Here is a 20,119-nt window from a genome sequence, read left to right as displayed (position 1 = left end):
ATTTCTTTTCTCGGGATGGAGCTGGACTCGATCACCATGGTAGCGCACCTCTCCGAGGAACGCGCTCGCCTGTTGCTGAACTGTCTGAGGGAGCTCGACAGCAAACTAGTGGTCCCACTGAAGTTCTTTCAGAGGCTCCTGGGGCATATGGCATCCGCAGCCGCCGTCACGCCGCTCGGGTTGCTCCATATGAGACCACTTCAGCACTGGCTTCACGATCGGGTCCCCAGACGCGCATGGCACGCGGGCACACACCGGGTCTCGGTTACTGCGCTGTGTCGCCGCGCCCTCAGCCCTTGGAACGACCCCTCGTTCCTACAGGCCGGTGTGCCTCTAGGACAGGCGTCCAGCCATGTTGTTGTTTCAACAGACGCTTCCAACACGGGTTGGGGGGCCGTGTGTCGCGGGCATGCGGCTGCGGGCCTCTGGAAGGGTGCCCAGCTGCATTGGCATATCAATCGCCTAGAGCTGTTGGCAGTGTTCCTCGCTCTCCACCGCTTTTTACCGGTGCTGGAGCGGCAACACGTGCTGGTCAGGACGGACAGTACGGCGGCGGCGGCGTATATCAACCGCATGGGGGGTATGCGCTCTCGCCGCATGTCTCAGCTCGCCCGCCGTCTGCTCCTCTGGAGTCACCCGCGGCTGAAATCGCTGCGCGCCATTCACGTCCCAGGCACGCTCAATCGTGCAGCCGATGCGCTCTCACGACAGCTGTTACGCCCTGGAGAATGGAGACTCCACCCCGAGTCTGTTCAGCTGATATGGGCGCGATTCGGGGAGGCCCAGATCGATCTGTTTGCTTCCCCCGAGAACGCTCACTGCCAGTTGTTTTTTTCCCTGACCGAGGGCTCTCTCGGCACGGATGCACTGGCCCACAGCTGGCCTCGGGGCATGCGCAAGTATGCGTTTCCCCCAGTGAGCCTGCTCGCGCAGTTTCTGTGCAAGGTCAGGGAGGACGAGGAACAGGTTCTGCTAGTTGCGCCCCTTTGGCCCAACCGGACCTGGATATCAGAGCTCTCACTCCTCGCGACGGCCCTCCCCTGGCGGATCCCTTTGAGAGAGGACCTACTCTCTCAGGGACAGGGCACCATCTGGCACCCTCGCCCCGATCTTTGGAACCTCCACGTGTGGTCCCTAGACGCGAGGAAGACTTAGGTAACCTACCGACTGCGGTGGTTAATACCATCACTCAGGCTAGAGCCCCCTCCACGAGGCGCGCCTACGCCCTGAAGTGGAGTCTATTCACTGAATGGTGCGTCTCTCGCAGAGAAGACCCCCGAAATTGCCAGATTAGTGTTGTGCTCTCTTTCCTTCAAGAGAAGTTGGACAGCAGGCTGTCGCCCTCCACTCTCAAGGTTTACGTGGCCGCCATCTCCGCTTATCATAGCGCGGTAGCTGGCGGCACCGTGGGAAAGCATAACCTGGTCATCCAGTTCCTTAGGGGTGCTAGGCGAATTAATCTTCCGATCCCTTTGAGCCACTCGAATCAGTATCTCTAAGATTTCTGTCCCTGAAGACAGCTCTGCTGGTTGCGTTGGCCTCCATCAAGAGGGTCGGGGACCTGGAGGCATTTTCGGTCAGTGACTCGTGCCTGGAATTCGGGCCGGATTACTCTCACGTTATCCTGAGACCCCGCCCCGGTTATGTGCCCAAGGTTCCTACCACCCCCTTTAGAGATCAGGTAGTGAACCTGCAAGCGCTGCCCCCGGAGGAGGCAGACCCAGCCCTTTCTTTACTTTGTCCAGTTCGCGCTCTGCGCATTTATGTGGACCGTACTCAGAATTTTAGATCATCTGAGCAGCTCTTTGTCTGTTATGGCGGTCGGCAGCAGGGAAGTGCCGTATCGAAACAAAGATTATCCCACTGGATTGTGGATGCCATTTCACTCGCTTATTCGAGTCGAGGTCAGCCGTGTCCCCCGGGAGTACGTGCACACTCCACTCGGAGCGTTGCATCCTCTTGGGCGCGTGCACGCGGCGCCTCTCTAACAGACATCTGTAGAGCTGCGGGCTGGGCGACACCCAACACATTTGCAAGGTTTTACAATCTGCGAGTGGAGCCGGTTTCCTCAAGGGTATTAGGTAACCCTTTGGTGATTGAGGAGACAACTCGGTAGGGTGTTGAAACACGCTTGCTGCGCCATTCTCCCTAACACGGAGGTACGTGCGCCTTTTTTATCTGTCAGTAAAGTTCCCCGTCAGGTGAGCCCTGCAGATTCCTCCGTGGCCCCCAGCACTGACTCAGCGGAGGAGTCACTTGCTGGCCCACTACGTTGTAGGTCTGCCCGCTGGTCAGCCCGCGTTTTGGGTATAGGTGCCTGCTATGCGTGATCCCCACTAGGCGATCCCATATGCTTATTCCGCCACGGTTAAGTCCCCCCCCTGGGCGGACCCGTGTCTTCCCTCTCCGCTAACCACTCTTTGCTATGCGTACTCCCCCTTTTTAGGGCTAGTCCATAGGTAAATTCTGCCATCTATCCCCCCCTTGGGTAACGGATGGCCTCCGCAGCGTCCTCCCTATCGGGATTGCACGCTTCCCAACGTACTGTCGTATTTCCTAGAATTATCTAGATGCTCACGACTTCCCAAAAAATATATCTAAATCCGTAAAACTTCTGTTGAAGTAGGATAAATTAGGGCCAGGGACACGTTGGAGGACCGCGCCCCCCATGATGTGGGTGCGTCACGCTTGCTTGACTATCTCCTCATCGGGGGTGTTGGTAAGGTGCAGTCATTATGGCGCTTTCCATATTCTCCCATTCATGGCACTGAAGTTCCCCAACCGAAGGGGAACGTTCGAGGTTACAGAGGTAACCCTTCGTTCCCCGAGGAGGGGAACGGAAGTGCCATATTCCGTCGCCATAATGACTGTCCCTTAGCTGTTTGAAAGTCTCTTCAGCTTAAAAGGATGGCGTCTGCTGGCTTCAGGTGTGCTTATATGCTGAGATGATTGCAGATGTCGCACACCTGCGCAAGCTTACGCTGCCAATTAATTTCATTCATTGGCCCGTTCAATACTCTCCAGATAAGCGGCTTCTGATCCGAATCCTCCCATTCATGGCACTTCCGTTCCCCTCCTCGGGGAACGAAGGGTTACCTCTGTAACCTCGAACGTTCTATGTAGCCTACATAAATGAAACCGTTAAAGCCAAATTAAACTTTCATTTTACAATATATTTTTTTTAAAGATTTTAGATATTTTCTAAAAACAATAAACACCAGAGAAGGTTTAAATAATTATATAGTGGGTACGATAATAATAATCAAATCGTGCAAACAGAGCATTTTTTTGGGGAGAGTGAAAGAGTGAAAGCAGAATGCGACCTTTTTCTGTTATCCAGCTATGCAGTGCCACTTTAAAAAACGCATCTGGGAAAACTGCAAAAAAGTGTTTTGTGTCCCCAAACAATTGTGTTGATGTTTTTATATGACGTGCTAAAATTAAAAAAATTAAATTTAGCCAACATGAAGAGCTTTATTAGTGAAAAGCTGCCGAGCGCAACGAAATGGGCTATAAGCTATATTTGCTCTTATGTGCTGAAATACTTAACACTTTCCTTAAGACCACAGAATATGCAACATCTAAATGTTATAAAGCCAATAAGGAAAAATGTACATGTTTCAGGTCTCTCCAATGCATTTGGACTGAATATTTGACAGTAACTTGCGGCTGAACTATGCACAGTTTGGGGGGAAAAGGATTTAGTGATGCGTGTTTCCCAAAACCCCTAGTTTCTCTGTCGCAGATCCATCATTTGAATCATGTTAGCTTTAACGTACACCCATAATGATGAAGCACACCATAATCACGAGGGCTTTAAAATAAAGACAACCTAAACATTTTTTTTAATTGTTTATTTATTTAATGTGTTTTTATATCTTTATTCTTTAAATTAAAAGCAGCCCTTGCAGACTTAAACAACAGTCACAAGGAACTGATTCAAACTCATGCAACCACTGTGCTTCAGCTAAAAGAAGCGCAAAGAGCAGCAACGGAAGCTCAGTGGACACAAGACCCCATGCGTACACCCGTTAACCGGAATGAGGATATGGAACAGTACGAAGTCACCTCTGCTGGCCCGACTCCAAATTCAAGTTGCCATCCCGATTTACTGTTCTCCCCTCCCACTCAAGAGCACATTGACATGCTTATGGTTCAGAGTCATGGACGGCCAGATCGGTACGGTTGCTTGCTGTTTCGTGCAGTTGTGCCAGAACAGCGCTACGCGGAGTGGGCATCCACAACGAACTGGGATGGTTCGAGAGGCAAAGTTGCTTTGCCCGTGAACCTAAAACAGTTCGTTAGAAACAGCGTGATTAAGAGATTCCCTAACCTGACCAGCGCTGACAGCAAACGCATAAAGGACAGAGTGAACGAATTTCTACAGTCCCCACGAACCTCTGTTAGCGCCCATTGACGTCTTCAGTATTAGAGAAAACTTAAAAAAACATTCAGTTATTTTTGTATTTGTATTTGCTTTTTTTCTCAGAATAAATATATCCTCTTAACCAACTGTAGGACTTTTTTTTCCCGATTATACGCAAAAGAAATAGTTTTTAAAGTGTTTTTTCATGCTTTATTTCTAACACGTTTATGAATTATAAGTTTTAGCCTAAGGTTACCAGACAAAACAACAATAACAACATTATTATACATCATAGTAGCATGTGGACTCTAAAAAGGCAACATATCGACTCATGCGCACGAAGCCCGTAGCCAGCCTGGTGAAAGGGATGGTTCTTTTTTTCTCAAGTGGACCTTTTTGCAGTTATACGCCTCAGTTTCTATTTAACTATGAGATTTAAATACTACATTTTAGTGACTTTTTTGCTGGATTAGCCAGTCTGATGTCATTATAACCACACTTTTTGATGTACTAAAATATTTCCTAAAAAGTGCAGTTAAAAAATTCAAACAAGAGAAATTTTTAAAATACAAATTTATTAAATCATATGTCATTAGAAAAATAGCAATCTGTTTTAAAGTTTTAAAGTAAAAAAAAAACTATCATTTATTAGACAAGAAACACACTGGCCAAACCTTTGACAGCTTTTTCTTCTTTTATTCGCGGTTATGCGCGCATTAGCCTATATTTCACACGCATATGTAAGGTGACTGAAATTAAAATCAAAATACAAAACATACTGATCCATTAAGTAAAAAAACAAAACAACAATTTTACTTTAAAGAAGAACATTGACGTTAACATTATTTTATTATACTGTACTTTAAGTCATCTGCTTGAGGTAGGTCACGTTTATCAATGGTAAATTTTAACCTAAGTTTACATTAATAACATACAGTGCATTGTTCTTTACCATACAAAATAAAAAATAATAAAAGAAACGTTATACACCATAGTATCCTGTAGCCTATAAAAAGGCTGCAAATCTTTTTAAATGCATTAAAAGGCAAGCGCATATCTAAGCCTTACCTTGAGTTTGTTCACACTCTGCCTGTATTAACTTACATGCTGTATTTTAATATAGCTAATTTTGATGAATTCGCTCTAACCTTTGACAGTTTTTTCTTCTTTCCGCGGTTATGCGCGCATTATATTTAAAATGCATATGCAAGGTGACTGAAATTGAAATTAAAATACAAAACATACTGGGCCATTGAGTAAAAAAACAAAACAACAGTTATACTTTAAAGAGAACTTTAAAGAGAACATTGATGTTTTGAAACAAAAAAATTAACTGAAAACTATTAAAAATAAACCTGCGAGATATGTCCTGCGGCAAAATTATTTTATGAAGCAGCATTCAACTTAAGCTCTTTAGACCATGCGCCTGACCGTTTCTTAGTGTTTCACCACATGTCCTTAAATACATAAGGCCTATTTTTATTATTTTTCATTATTAGTTTATTATTATGTACAATACTTGTGACATAAAATGAAATAGTAAAATATAATCAACAACGAAAATGTAAATAAAAACGTAAATTAAAACATAAATGAAAAGGTCTTGTGTTAGTCCTACCAGAATAGCAAACACTGAACATCTCTTTACATTTAGGCAAAAAGACTGCTTTATTTTTTTAATTTAGGCATACTTAGAATATTTGTACTGAATGTTTGTGCTTTCATTTCAGTTGTCTTTAACTTCTTCAATTCTATTTTTCAAAAAGAATCCTCTTTGCACTTAAAAAATTTAGAATAGCATGTTAACAAATTTTAAATGATTAATAAAGGAATTATAATGCTTTGACTTCTTGTTTAATCACATTTACAAGCACGGTAGCATATTTAAGGCTGCTGTGTGCGCTATTTCTGTCCATTCGCATCCCGTCCCTTTGCGCCCCCTGGCGGCTCATTCACAAACTGCGGTCATACACTAAAAACAAAGCGGCTCCTATTTCAAATGGCGGCGGTATATGACGCGGCGGTAATAGTCACTTTGAACTCTCACCTACTGTACATACGTCTACAAATGTATATCTGTAACCAGGAATGTGACACTGACAACAGAGGTGCAGATGGTCAGACAAGCAGTGGTCAATACAGGAGCAAACAGAATCAGTCAGGATCTGGAACCGGTTGTGTGTGTGGAGCATGACTGGTTCTTGTAGTCCATTAACCAGCAGATTTGTAGTCCTTTGTGATCTACAGCTACTAGATTGCTGATGATCATGACAATAACACACACACACACACACACACAAAGCTGAATAACAGTAGCCATCAATGTACACGATTTACACTCACAGAAATTATGCTTTTTATTCTTTTACTTTTTAAGGATTTTTCTGCAATTTAATGCTTTTAATGTTTTACGTAAAGCACTTTGAATTATTTTGTAACATGAATTGTGCTATACAAAAAACCTCCTGTGGCTCACGTATTGCTCAATAATTGCCCCTTAGCGTCACTCGCCAGGATATACAGGTTGAAATGATGGCCATCAACACATCATTACTAACCTGAACTTATAGAAACATTAATACTAAATGATGACTAATCAATGCATAACAGCTATAAAAAAAATTAAATGAAACACAGGACTGTCATAACTCTGTACCTCTACACGTATCCCAGGAAGGCCAGGAAACCCAGTACCCTGGCCAGCAGCAGCAACCAGGGCACATGTCCCCTACCACCACACCACAGAGATGGACATGCTTCCATTCAAAAGGTGGAAGACAAAGCCACCTGCCAGAGCCACCCACCGCTGCAGAGGGCAGGCCCCATCGGGCCGAGAATGGCAACCCCCGACCCCGCCATGCAACCAGCCGCCTAGGACAGCCAGGGCGTGGAGCCCAGGGCCTTACGGGCCCAAGAGCAGCCCTTCCCCCAGTGCATTCCTAGTTCAAACCCAATGCCACTTTGCCCATAAATATGCCATGTAGGACCCATATGTGCATTTCCAGTTCAAACCCAATGTGCATTCCCAGTTCAAACCCAATGACACTTGACCCATAAATATGCCATTTAAGACCCATATATGTGTTCCTAGTTCAAGCCCATGCCCACTTGGCCCAAAAATATACCATGCAGGACCCATATTTGTGTTCCCAGATCAAACCCATGCCCACTTGGCCCATGCCTTTCACTTATGGGGCCCATGTAATAAGCTCATATGGGCTTCCTATGTGGAACTCATACTACAAAACCTACATGGGACCTGCTGATTTCACCTAGCCAAAGTCTATGTCCACACAGTTCCCATGGAACCCGTAATTAACCCATCTGGGCCCCACATATCATTGCTGGCTGGGTGAGTTAGGATTGTTAAGGTTCACTGAGTCACTTTATGTGTTATAATCAGTCAGCATTGGTGACTACGGGCCCTATCATACACCCGGCGCAATGTGACGCAAGGCGCGGCACAATAGTCTTTTACTACTTTAAGATTGGAGCAAGGGTCATTTTGAGGTGTTGCGCCACACTGTTTAAATAGCAAATGCATTTGCGCTCAAATGTGCGCCCATAGGCGTTCTGGTCTAAAAAAGCAGGCGTGTTTTGGCGCATTTCTATTTTGAGAAACTGTAAATAGTCTGTTCATTAGACCAGAACAAAGTCGGTCTATTGTCTGGCGCAAAATGCGCCTGGCTTACACACTACACACAAGATGTAGAGCAATACGCAAATATCTTTACATATGAAAAAGATATATAATATAAGGATATATATATATATATATATATATATATATATATATATATATATATATATATATATATATATATAAATATAAATGATTAAAATCATTTATATATATCAATTTATAACAATCAACTTCCATATATATAAATGATTAAAATATTACAAAACATATTATTTTCTAGCCTACATGAATTTAAAAACCACTGCCTTCATACTTTCTTCATCTCGGGAGGCTTTTTCAGTTCATTCAATTTGCTTTTGTATAATGTTAGTATTATTAGCAGTATTTTTTATTATATCCATATTTATATTTGTTTTATTATAAACAAGCCTAGATTTATCCACTTGTCAGGTTTTAGACCATATGGGGCATAGCAGGTGTATTTGGAAATAACTATTTTGTATTTTGTATGTAGTATTTTGACCACACTTTATTATTATTAATCATTTATTAATTTGCTGGAAATTAGAACTGAATTTAGAAATAGTTTTGAAAAATCTTTGCGCTTAACAAACTAAATTAATTATTTATAGGCTAATTGATGTCTGTGCGGTAAGGTTTCCCTATCCACGAGAGCAAAAGCGAAAGTGAACTTACTTTACGTCATGTTAATAGCAATGCGCTTATGGCGCGACGCAGCTGGCTCTTAAAGGTAATGGGGGATGAGACTCTAATTGGTTTATTCTCAAAACACACCTATAACTCATTAAGAAAATAAACTCAACCCTTTAAGACCATGCGCCATGGTGCAAAGCAGATTTTCCCGTCCTTAAGTTAGCAAAAATGCGTTCTTGACATGCCCTGAAAGCGTTTGCGCCCTGCATTTTGCGCTCTGCGCATGGACCATCAAAATAGAGTCATCCAGGTGTTGAAATCCACTCAAAAGAGAGGATGCCCAAACTTTTGCATAGCTTCAGTTTCAAATTAATTTCACACATCACAATAGTGCTACACTACATATTTCTGTCTGAAAAATGACGTTATCTAGCTTTCTCTAAAAATCAAATGGCATTTCACTGCGTTCTTCTCTTATAAAGAAAGAGCACATAATTATGCATGCTCAAATTTTTGCATAAAAAGCTCAGTTCTGGTCCCAGTTCTCCTTCTGTTACACCTATATAGGTTACTTTAAAAAAAAGTCAACATATGTGCCTTGTCATTTTCTGTAAAAACAAGCTTAAGAAGCTTCTGTAAGAACAGACCTGACAGACTACAGAACCTCAATAAAATTGCTGGTTTTTAAAAAGGATTCAATCAGTGTTTTCTTTTTGTCATCTAAATTTGTAATTTAAGAAAAAAATAATTCAGGACAGGCATATATATATTTTTGTCTTTGATTTAGTTTAATATTTTTCCTATGCAATGCAGGTTAAAATAAATTAGCATTTTGAAATGTAGTATTTAATGTATCCATATAAGGTTATATTTTAATATCTTTGTCTCGTAAATAGCACATAGAATTTTATGTCTTTTTGTGAAGTGCATATGGAGTTGCAATGTACGTTGCAATGTACCCAGCCCTGATCGTTCATAACTATTTTACTTATCAGCACTGGATCAGATCAGGGCTATACTCAGACTCCCATGTGTTGATTTGGCCAAAACAGTATTGTGTCAGATCTGATCTAGTACATTTGACATAATTTTCCTCTTTTACACCTACCTTTTTACTTACTATGCTAACATAATATTCAAAATGCTTAAAACACTGCTTCACAACAAGAATAATCTGAATAATTATCACATTTCAAAACCCGAAATAAATAAACAGATTCAACTTCACCGACTAGGTAGTAACATTTATTTACCCATGTAGTCTCTATGTTTTAGGCCTTGTTTGGCTTTTAGTGACTCAGATGAGAGATTAGTGACAAAATTGAGAATAATGAGTTATTTAATTGAAACATAATTTGCTTATGAGATTTAATGGATTAAAGCATTTTTTATGCGTCATTAAATCAAACTGAACAATCGATTTATTCGGTTAATGATTGGTTCACAAATGGTCACCTTGAGGTTCTATCTGCGTTCTGAACAGAATATATGTAACAGAATATATGTAACATTTTTTTTTTTAATAAAACGTCCCAAAATGTAAATAAGTTGTCATTTAATAAGAATATATGTAAACTCATTTTTGACTAAAATGTCAGATAGAACCTTATAATTTTAATGTGACAAAATGTCTAATATTGAAAGCTGATTTTTGCAGCTTTGAAAGCAATTTGCTATGTAAAAAAATAAACCAAATTATAACTAAACCATCAGTGTGGAAGCTTAAATTAAAGGTAATTTAAAAATGACATAAAAAGACAAGCGCTTAAAGGCATAATTTACACAAAAATTTAAATGTGTTGACCAATCCTTTCTTGTGTTGAGGACCAAAAGAAGGAGTTTTGATGAATTCTGAAAACTGGAGGCCATTGACACCCATAGTAGAAAAGATTAAAGTAAATTGCTCCTGAATTACAACATTGTTAAAAATGTCTTAAATTGTGTTCAACAAAAAAAAAAAAAAAAGAAATTAAGCAGGTTTGGAACAAGTCGAAAAAATGTAAAGGATGAGCGAATTATTATAATTTTTTTTTTTTTACATTTTTTAAGCATACAGGAGCGAGTTACCTGAGAGAGCAGTGCACAGAGCTGCAAAGGCACTGAGCTTGAGTCTGTTCATCATGCTAAAGCATGGACACATCTCTATCAGCATCAGAGTTCCACCGGTGAACAGCAGAGCAATATACAGACACTCAGCCACAATACACAACCAGAGAACTCCTAAAAGAAAAAGAAATACTTTGTGAGATTGGGAATATATCTTAATTCATCAATCAAAACATTATCCTATTCAGAAATTAATTTTATTTTTACCATTATTCATTGTTCATATGAGAAAACTGTAACACTTGTTACTTACCCACCTCTTTCATGATCTGGTGCAATCTCAAAAAAGCTCCTACAATTAAATCCTATAAAGAGAGAAAGTTCTGATAAACATTAGCTACTCAAGAAGGGGATTAAATGAGTTCACATTTGAAACACATGTGCCAATAAATATAATTTATTTTCAGGAGGTGATTTTATTTGGTCATTGCAATATTGGCTTGAGTGTGTTTCCAGGTATCACTTCTGGATTTGGGGAGTTTTGTATCTGGTATACATTCACATATGATCGTTGCTCATGATTATTTGTAAGATTATCTTAGAATCTTCTGGTTTGGGAATTACAACTTGAGACAAGTTCAATGAACTGTTGGCTTAGTATTATATATATATATGTGTGTGTGTGTGTGTGTGTGTGTGTGTGTGTGTGTGTGTGTGTGTGTGTTTAGCAGTGTGGGACACATATCACAGTAAAATCCTCAGAGTAAAATTTACTAAGTTCAGAGAATATTTGGTCCCTCTCTAAATTGAGTAAAATTTACTCAGCAGCAGAGTTCAAGTTAATGAGACAATGATGGGGTTAATGAAGTGATGATTGAGGACTGATGATGAACACCTGCTGTTAATAAGCAGAAACAGAGAAGAGAAACACAAAACTACATCTACCTTCAGTCACAGCTGTAGATTAAATAAACTAAAATAAGAATCGGGAAGATCGGGAATCTTTTTATCGCTCATGTTCAAAAGCTTATAACGTTAGTCATCAACATGTAATTGGTGTATAGTGTAAATGTGTGTGCCTGAGTTATAGCGAAATGCTAATCAATCGTGTTGCTAATCATATAAATCATATATATTGTGAACTTTCGTGGACTTGTGGTCTCATCCGAACGGATTTAACGGTAAGTGTTTAAATGTCCAACTCTGTAAATTAAATGATTGTTATATATTTCTGTAAAGCATTTATATATATATATATATATATATATATATATATATATATATATATATATATATATATATATATATATATATATATATATATATTTCTATTATATATTTATATTTCTGTAAAGCACCAAGTAACTTTAGCTTCTTTTGTCATGCTGCTTAGCGCGCTGTGCCTAGGCTGCATCTCTGAACAATAAGTTTGGCCAGAGGAGAAATGGTCATGCTCAGCTGAGCCTGGTTTCTCTTGAGGATTTTTTTCTGTCACTTTGGTCAATTGGTGAAGTTTGTTTCTCGCCGCTGTCGCCACTGACTTGTATGCTTTTGGCATTTGTGGAGCTGTGCATTGATGGATTTGCTCTTCAGTGTTTGGGATTATAGCAGTGACATTTAAATTACACTTAACTGAACTAAACTGAATTCTGAAAACTAAACTGCCACTGTTTCAATTTACTAGAACTTTCATGTTAAGCTGCTTTGACACAATCTACATTGTAAAAGAGCTACAGATAAAGATGAATTGAATTGAAGCTGAGGGGTTGGCACAAACCCAGGAGTAATCCTTATCCCTGCCCACACAGCAAAATTTCTCTGGCCCAGCTCTGGCCCACACAATCAGGTTTTGCTTGGCCCACATGCCGCAGTGAATCACGGTACATGACTGGACCAAATCTGGCTTCCAGACAAGGGCCAAACACAGACCATGTCTGAGCCAAGTCTCAGCCAAGTTAATAACTCATAACTGGGCCTGAACTGGGCCAGATAGGTTGGTGTTTCACGATTGCAATGAAATTGATAACCCATGGAGTGATGTGCTTTAGGCACACTATAGGCACGCTTTTCTCAAAGTGACCTGATTGGTAGAATTTTTTTTCTTTACTCAAAAATGATTTTAGTGTATTTTAAATGTGGGTAAAAACTGGCCAGACTCACATGGCCCACTTATCAAATTTTTAAATCTGGGCCAAATACTACATTTTTCATCTGGCCCAAATCTTGTGTGCCGCCTTAAAAACGGTGCCACCTCTGCCAAACCCGGGCCATGTTTGGCCCACATGCTGTATGCCAGTGCCGGATGAATGCCTGCTGTGCCAGCTTTTTGCCAAATCTGGGCCAGAATTCTTTGCTACTAGGGTGTTTATTCATTAAAAAAAATGTTTTTATAAAATAATAACTTGCATGATCAATAAAACATAAGTTCCACATTCTGAGTTGAGGAAAAAACATTTAGGAAAAAACAAATTTGCACTGGAGTACAGATTTTGTGTTTTGCAAAGACTCAGCAGTTCTCCTATTGAACAGTGACCTAAAAATGCGTCTTACTCTTAGCTTGATTCTGTTCATTGCTTTACCACCACATATGCACATATACACTGGCACATTTTCTCAGATTTAGTCAGTCTTCATTTGTGGCAATTTTATGTTAAGGTCTACTGAGGTAAATACCAATGATCTAAATACCAGTTACTTTTAGCATGCCAAAGTCTTACATCTGCTAATTCAACAGTCAATGAAAACTAATATCTTCCCTGTACTGGGATTGCAAAGCTTGGGGCTAAAGAACTCAACTTTTTTATGTATGCATTTATTTTGTAACTACATGCAATAATTAATTGCCAATAATCTCTAATTTTTTTTTTTTAATGTATTAAAACTAACATCATTGAAAATATGATCTTGTTTTTTTTTTCTTTTACTTTAAAGGGTCACGAAACACCAAAACACATTTTTTGAGCTGTTGACAGTCGTATATGTGTCCCTCACTGCTAAAAACACTATTAGGACACCTATATTTTAGTAAAAAGTGTAAATTGGTTGTTTTTGCGTTATTTCAAGCAAATTCGTACTTCCTGTTTGAAACAAATTTTTGAAGCTGCGTCACGGCCATGACATAATAGCGTGTATTCCAGCGTGCAGACTGGGCGTCTGTGCCAGAGTGAGTCTTATTACGTCTTACAGTGTGATGCATTAATGCATGAGTAAGGCTTGGTTCAAACCAATCTGCGCGCTCTATTTTGCAACTTCATTAATATTCATTAGTGTCACTGTTTACACCGGAGACGCCACGTTGTGTTGGCAAAACAAGCGTGGAGTGTTGCTTTTATAGTTTGCTGCGATTAAGTTTCGTTTTCCTTTTCTCTCTGTGAGAGCTCAGACTCACGTGTGGATTAACAGTGTACGCGACGCTCGACAACAATAACTTACGTGTCTAAGGAGGATTATTGTTTACCTGAGAGCTGTTCTCATCTGCAAACGCTGAAATCCGGATTTGCTTGTAGTCTTCTCTTCATAAAGACGTGGCTCTAGTTGCTGGTGATTGTCCTGTCTCTACAGATTTGGTAAGTGAGCGACCAGTGCTCTTTGTTTATTCAGTTTGTTCGTATCGAATTAAGTTAACTATTGCACTGAGTGCAAACTTGTTAGCACCGCATTTTGTGACCGGAATAACACACGCGGCTTTCTGACGCTACCTGCCGTGTGCATCTAAGTTTCCGGGAATTGCGGAGCTTTTTTTCTCGCATTCGCCGTGCGGTATCAAACATTCCATTAAAAAATACACGCTTAGAGCAGATCCTCGAATCAAATATCGCGTTTGTCGCGAGGGCCATGAATGAATTCCCTGAATGAAAGAGCCAAACTGCAGTTAAAGTCCAACATTTAATAATCTGGCAAATAATTCAACTACAGATGTCCATGTAGGTTAAACACAATGACTGTAAAAAATACACCATCACTTTCTCGTGTGTGTATTTTGACTGAAACTCGCGCATGCCCAAATAGACACTCCCACACCATCCCACTTTAGTTCCTCCGACACTCCCCCCTAAACAGAGCTGGACACGCCCGCTTTTCTGACTTTTTCCAAAGTAGAGGTGTGAAAACACCCTGCTGAAACGAGGGGGTTTCATGGCCCTTTAAACAATGATAGAGCTATACTTCCGGGGGTTCTGCTTAGCAGCAAATAAAACAAATTCTTCTTAATACTCAAAACCAAAAAGTTTCCTATAAAAAATTTATATAATATTGTAGTAGTTAAACAAATAAAAAGAAAAAAATAATTTAGTTTTTATATGGAACTCAGTGGATAAGTTGGCGGTTCATTCCCCGCTGTGGCGACCCCAGATTAATAAAGGGACTAAGCAGACAAGAAAATTATATATATATATATATATATATATATATATATATATATATATATATATATATATATATATATATATATATGTGTGTGTGTATATATATATGTGTGTATATATTTATATATATATATATATATATATATATATATATATATATGTATGTGTGTGTCTGTGTTTGTGTGTGCGCATATATATATATATATATATATATATATATATATATATATATATATATATATATATATATATATGTATATGTGTGGGCATATATTTTTATTTATTTATTTTTTTTAAATCTAGATTGATCTCAGAATCTCAAACTATTACAGCCATGTAGGACTTTTCACCATATTTTCCAACAAGATCCACACATGCGGCTGTCAGTAAATGACCACACACACACACACACACACACACACACACACATCGCGAAATGCGAAGTTTTTTTTCTTTCCATTTGGCGTGATTTATTAAATTTTATAACACTCTCACCCGTCCTTATATGCATCAAATACCCCAGTTTGACACGTAGGCATGATTTAAATGTTCATGAGTCAAAGTGAAACTGTTGAACTGCAGTTAAAGTCAGGCATCCTGCTGATTTGATTCAGAAGGGCACTTTTTTGTCAGACAGCTCACCAGTCAGGTATACATCCGTGCTAAAATATCAAGATGAAAGTCATCATAGCTTGTGTAGAATAGACTCAGCTCCCAACCCAACTTTGAGAATAGATTATCAACAATATATTTTTTCATCACACGATAAGAGTCTTGCGTTATCGCAGCGCGTTACAGTTTTTCTTGTTTGCTTTGACCTGTTTAAAGAAACTAGATTTCAATTTATTTTCATTATCACATTTTCTTCACCATTTTTCAAAACAGTTAACACGGATGTCATTCAAGCAGTCCAAACTATATTGTTTTAGCTATGGTTACCAAACAGAAACCATCTATTCCTAACCATTCGAAACTTACAAGATCAGTATGAAATCACTGAAGCACCGGTTTAACACTCCTTCACACAAATCTTCAATTAACAATCAGTCTGCAAACATTAATAAAGGTGGAAGGTCTTTGTTGTTCTGTGTCATGCAGCATGGATGGTGGAGGTCAATTGTGGCTATGCCGTACAATATATTTGACTGTATACTGGTTTACATGTCATTCATTCATTTCTTTTCTTGTCGACTTAGTCCCTTTATTTATCTGGGGTCGCCACAGTGGAATGAACCGCCAACTCATCCAGCAAGTTTTTACGCAGCGGATGCCCTTCCAGCCGCAACCCATCTCTGGGAAACATTCACATATACACTACGGACAATTTAGCCTACCCAAATCACCTGTACTGCATGTCTTTGGACTGTGGGGGAAACCGGAGCACCCGGAGGAAACCCACGCGCAGGCAGGGAGAACATGCAAACTTCACACAGAAACACCAACTGAGCTAAGGTTCGATCCAGCAACCCAGCGACCTTCTTGCTGTGACACGACAGCACTCCCTACTGCGCTACTAATATTATAATATTTTTTTTTTTTACAAAATTTCAGTTTTCAGCCACAGTTTGAAAAATGTCATGAATTCAATGTAATTGTAATCAAATCATTTCGCATTCTGGATCCAATTCTTTGCAGAAAGGCAAATTTGAAAGCCCAAATAGAAAGACAACAAATGGCATTGCAATAGGTTACAATGGCAAGCAATGATGCACTGATTCACAATGAGTTCTGTATTTTGTATTTTGTTGTCCATTGTGTAATGATTAACTGAAAGAGCTCACATTACTTGTTGCAAGTTGTGTTGTTTAAAGGTAAAACTAGCTTTCGTTACATGTTTTAAATGTTTTGACATGGTTTGTTCCACTGTTTAGGCCTGTATGCTAACTGTTTGAAAATGTGGAGTTTCAGTTGACGGCTGCATCAAAGAAAAAAAAAAAAAAAAACTGTAACGCCGATAACGGCCCACCACTAATAATAATAATAATTATATATATATATATATATATATATATATATATATATATATATACAGTTGTAGTCAGAATTACCACCCTCCCCCCTGAATTATTAACCCCGTTTATTTTTTCCCCAATTTCTGTTTAACCGAGAGACGATTTTTTAACACATTTTTAAATAACTAATAACTAAATAACTAATAACTAGTTTAAATAACTAATTTCTAATAACTTGATTTATTTTCTCTTTGCCATGATGACAGAACATAATATTTTAATAGATATTTTTAAGACATTTCTATACTGCTTAAAATGACATTTAAAGGCTTAACTAGGTTAATTAGGTTAACTAGGGAAGTTAGGGTAATTAGGCAATTTATTGTATAATGATGGTTTGCTCTGTAGACTATTTGAAAAAAAAAAAAATAATATATATATATATATATATATATATAGATAGAGACAGAGAGAGAGAGATAGATAGATAGATAGATAGATAGATAGATAGATAGATAGATAGATAGATAGATATTATTAGTTCCTTTGAGAGAAATTCCTAAAACCACTTAAATGTGAGTTAATGAACACTGACATTTTGAGTTATGAACTTCGACATTAAAGGCTGATTTACACTTCAGCGTTGAGTGCATGCTGAAAGTCCGGTGCAGCATTCTTACAGTTGCATATCCTTTTCCATGTCTGATGCCAATGTTGACATGCAAAAATGTTACTACACATCAAAAAATGTTACTATATGTTGGATGACGCATTGCACAAGCTCTGTGATTGGTCGGCTTGGTGGCATTGACAGGTGTGGGTGGGCTGAGAGCTTTGAGAGAGGAGTAAGCCTGTTGGAGCCAATGTTTAACAAGGGACACAACCTGTGGAGGAGCTCCATAAGGAAAATGTAATTTTATGTTTACCCAATATTAAACCTGTTGCACGTCCGGCAGTTCTCACCTCTGAACGAGCAAGTCTGAGCTACTTGTACAGTAAGGAAGCACTTAAAACACCTCTGAAGAAACTTGACAGAGAAACATAAAAACCCACTGCCAGTTAGCATCTTAGAAGTGTTATTGTCTGAACAACACAAATAGAACACAGAAGGCATGCGAAGTGGGTAACAGTGATCACTTGACGCAGAAGTAAAATTCAGCCTTTACTCAGTTTTTTTTTCTCATAAAAGTCCATTGACAAAGAGGGGAAATGTGCAAACAGTTCTACATTTCAATATTGCTTGGGAATTTAGTTGGGACACTGTTTTATAAACATGACACTGTCTAAACAGGAGAAACCTATTTGACTATATATATATATATATATATATATATATATATATATATATATATATATATATATATATATATATATATATATATATATATATATATTTTTTTTTTTTTTTTTTTTTTTTTTTTTTTGGCAGGCTTGTGCAAACAGTCCATTCCAACCATGAGAAAAAAGAAAAATACAACGCCATCTTACCTATTAAGTCCATGGTTTGCTCACAGGAGAACCAAATGCCTGCATGAAACTTCCTCATGAGAAACTTTTCTTCTCCGGTCTCGTAGATGTACTGCACCAGCTTTGTGTCATTGACGTTGGTGCTGTTAAAACGAATGCAGTACGTCTGCTTGCCTTTCACTGGTCCCATACAGAAAGGCTTCACCACTTTTCTGGTCCCTTCACACCAGTAGCTGGTGGTAACGGCTGAGACTGCCATTACGAATGCCACATAGTTGAGTGTAAGAGCCAGCGATGCCCTCTGAGCTCGCTGTATACCCATTGTGATCCAGGAGGCACAAGGAGATGAGTAATCCTGGCTTTGGGCTCCTTGATTCAGACATTCAAACTTATTGCAGTGAGTATCTTGAGGTTGATTGGATCTTGTAGATGTGTGTGTCTCATCAGTGCTTTCTTTTTCTTGATTGAGCAGCTGGACGGCCACTGAGCTTTCACGAATGCCAGCTGCTCTAATTCAACTCCGTCTCTAATGCTATCAGTCTCTTATGTTTCGCTCTAACTTACCCTACAGCCCCACCCCCTTCCCCCTCTTACCCACAACCTCGCCATCTACAAATCCCTCCCCCATCCTTATACTGTTATCATTTTAAAGGGCAAATTATATGTCCTTGGTTTTGTTTTTTTTTAATCAAAATCTGTAGCTTATTTTTTGAGCATAGCAATAAAACAGATTATTAATCAGATTATTTTTCAGCTGGATGTAAGGCTCTCTGCCAGCTTGTCAGAAGGAACTTCTACATACAGACTGCCTTCCAGCGAAGAGCCAACAACAGTGACTCTGATTTGCAGTACAAAAGATAAAGATAAATCTGCAATGAGTATGATTCTGAGAAGAAGCTCATATCTGTTGAAGCAGAATTTTTTTAATGTTATGAGTGTGTTTGGGCACACAAAGCAAATCCTATCAGATTTGAAAGCTGGAATGATTGATGTGGGATATTTCGTACAAATGTGGAGAAATATATTTCAGTTGTAAAGCATAAAAAGGTCCTGCATTAGGGCCAAAAGACTTATGATGTGTATGATTATTTATGTGATTATTACACACACACACACACACACACGCACACATATAGGGCTCTATTTTGACGGTCCATGCGCAGAGCGCAAAACGCAGGGAGCAAACGCTTTCTGGGCGTGTCAAAACGCGTTTTTGCTAATTTAAGGACGGGAAAACCTGCTTTGCACCATGGCGCATGGTCTAAAAGGGTTGAGTTTATTTTCTTACGCAAAGTAAGTCTAAGTGGAAAAAATGAGCATTTCACTAGCAAACAGTTAACAGTTTTTCAACAGAAAACTGTTAAACAGAGCATCTACTGTGTGAGAATGAGAGATAATGGAACTACTTTCACATTCGCTCTTGGGTAGGACAACCTTTAGGCACAGACATCAATTAGTCTATAAATGAATAATTTTGTTTGTTAAGCGCAAATATTCGTTTCAAAACTATTTCTAAATTCAGTTATAATTTCCAGCAAACGAATAAATGAACAATAAAAAAAAAAAATTGCTCAAAAACCTTAGTTATATCCTAAAACACATGCTGTGCCCCATATGGTCTAAAACC

General features: G+C 39.1%; 1 protein-coding gene across 3 annotated transcripts in view; it reads right to left on the bottom strand.

Annotated features, from left to right (window-relative positions):
* The window catches only part of gsg1l2a (gsg1-like 2a), a 172,953-nt gene extending 153,927 nt beyond the window's left edge, over positions 1 to 19,026 (bottom strand). The window contains exons 1-3 of one of the 3 annotated variants that reach the window (XM_087245164.1): positions 18,514 to 19,026; positions 11,023 to 11,074; positions 10,731 to 10,883 (exon numbers count right to left, since the gene is read on the bottom strand). In XM_087245164.1, coding sequence (XP_087101290.1) covers positions 10,731 to 10,883; positions 11,023 to 11,035 — 166 coding nt within the window. In that variant the 5' untranslated portion in view covers positions 11,036 to 11,074; positions 18,514 to 19,026. The remainder of the gene's footprint in view (positions 1 to 10,730; positions 10,884 to 11,022; positions 11,075 to 18,513) is intronic. The other 2 variants (XM_087245162.1, XM_087245163.1) reach the window with 2 other exon arrangements.
* Between the last annotated feature and the right edge of the window lie 1,093 nt (positions 19,027 to 20,119).

Source organism: Danio rerio, chromosome 3, assembly GCF_052040795.2.
Source record: "Danio rerio strain M-AB ecotype USA chromosome 3, GRCz13ab, whole genome shotgun sequence".
NCBI classification, from domain to species: domain Eukaryota; kingdom Metazoa; phylum Chordata; class Actinopteri; order Cypriniformes; family Danionidae; genus Danio; species Danio rerio.
The sequence above is the reverse complement of the archived record's forward strand: the minus strand, read 5'-3'. Positions and strand labels throughout refer to the sequence as shown.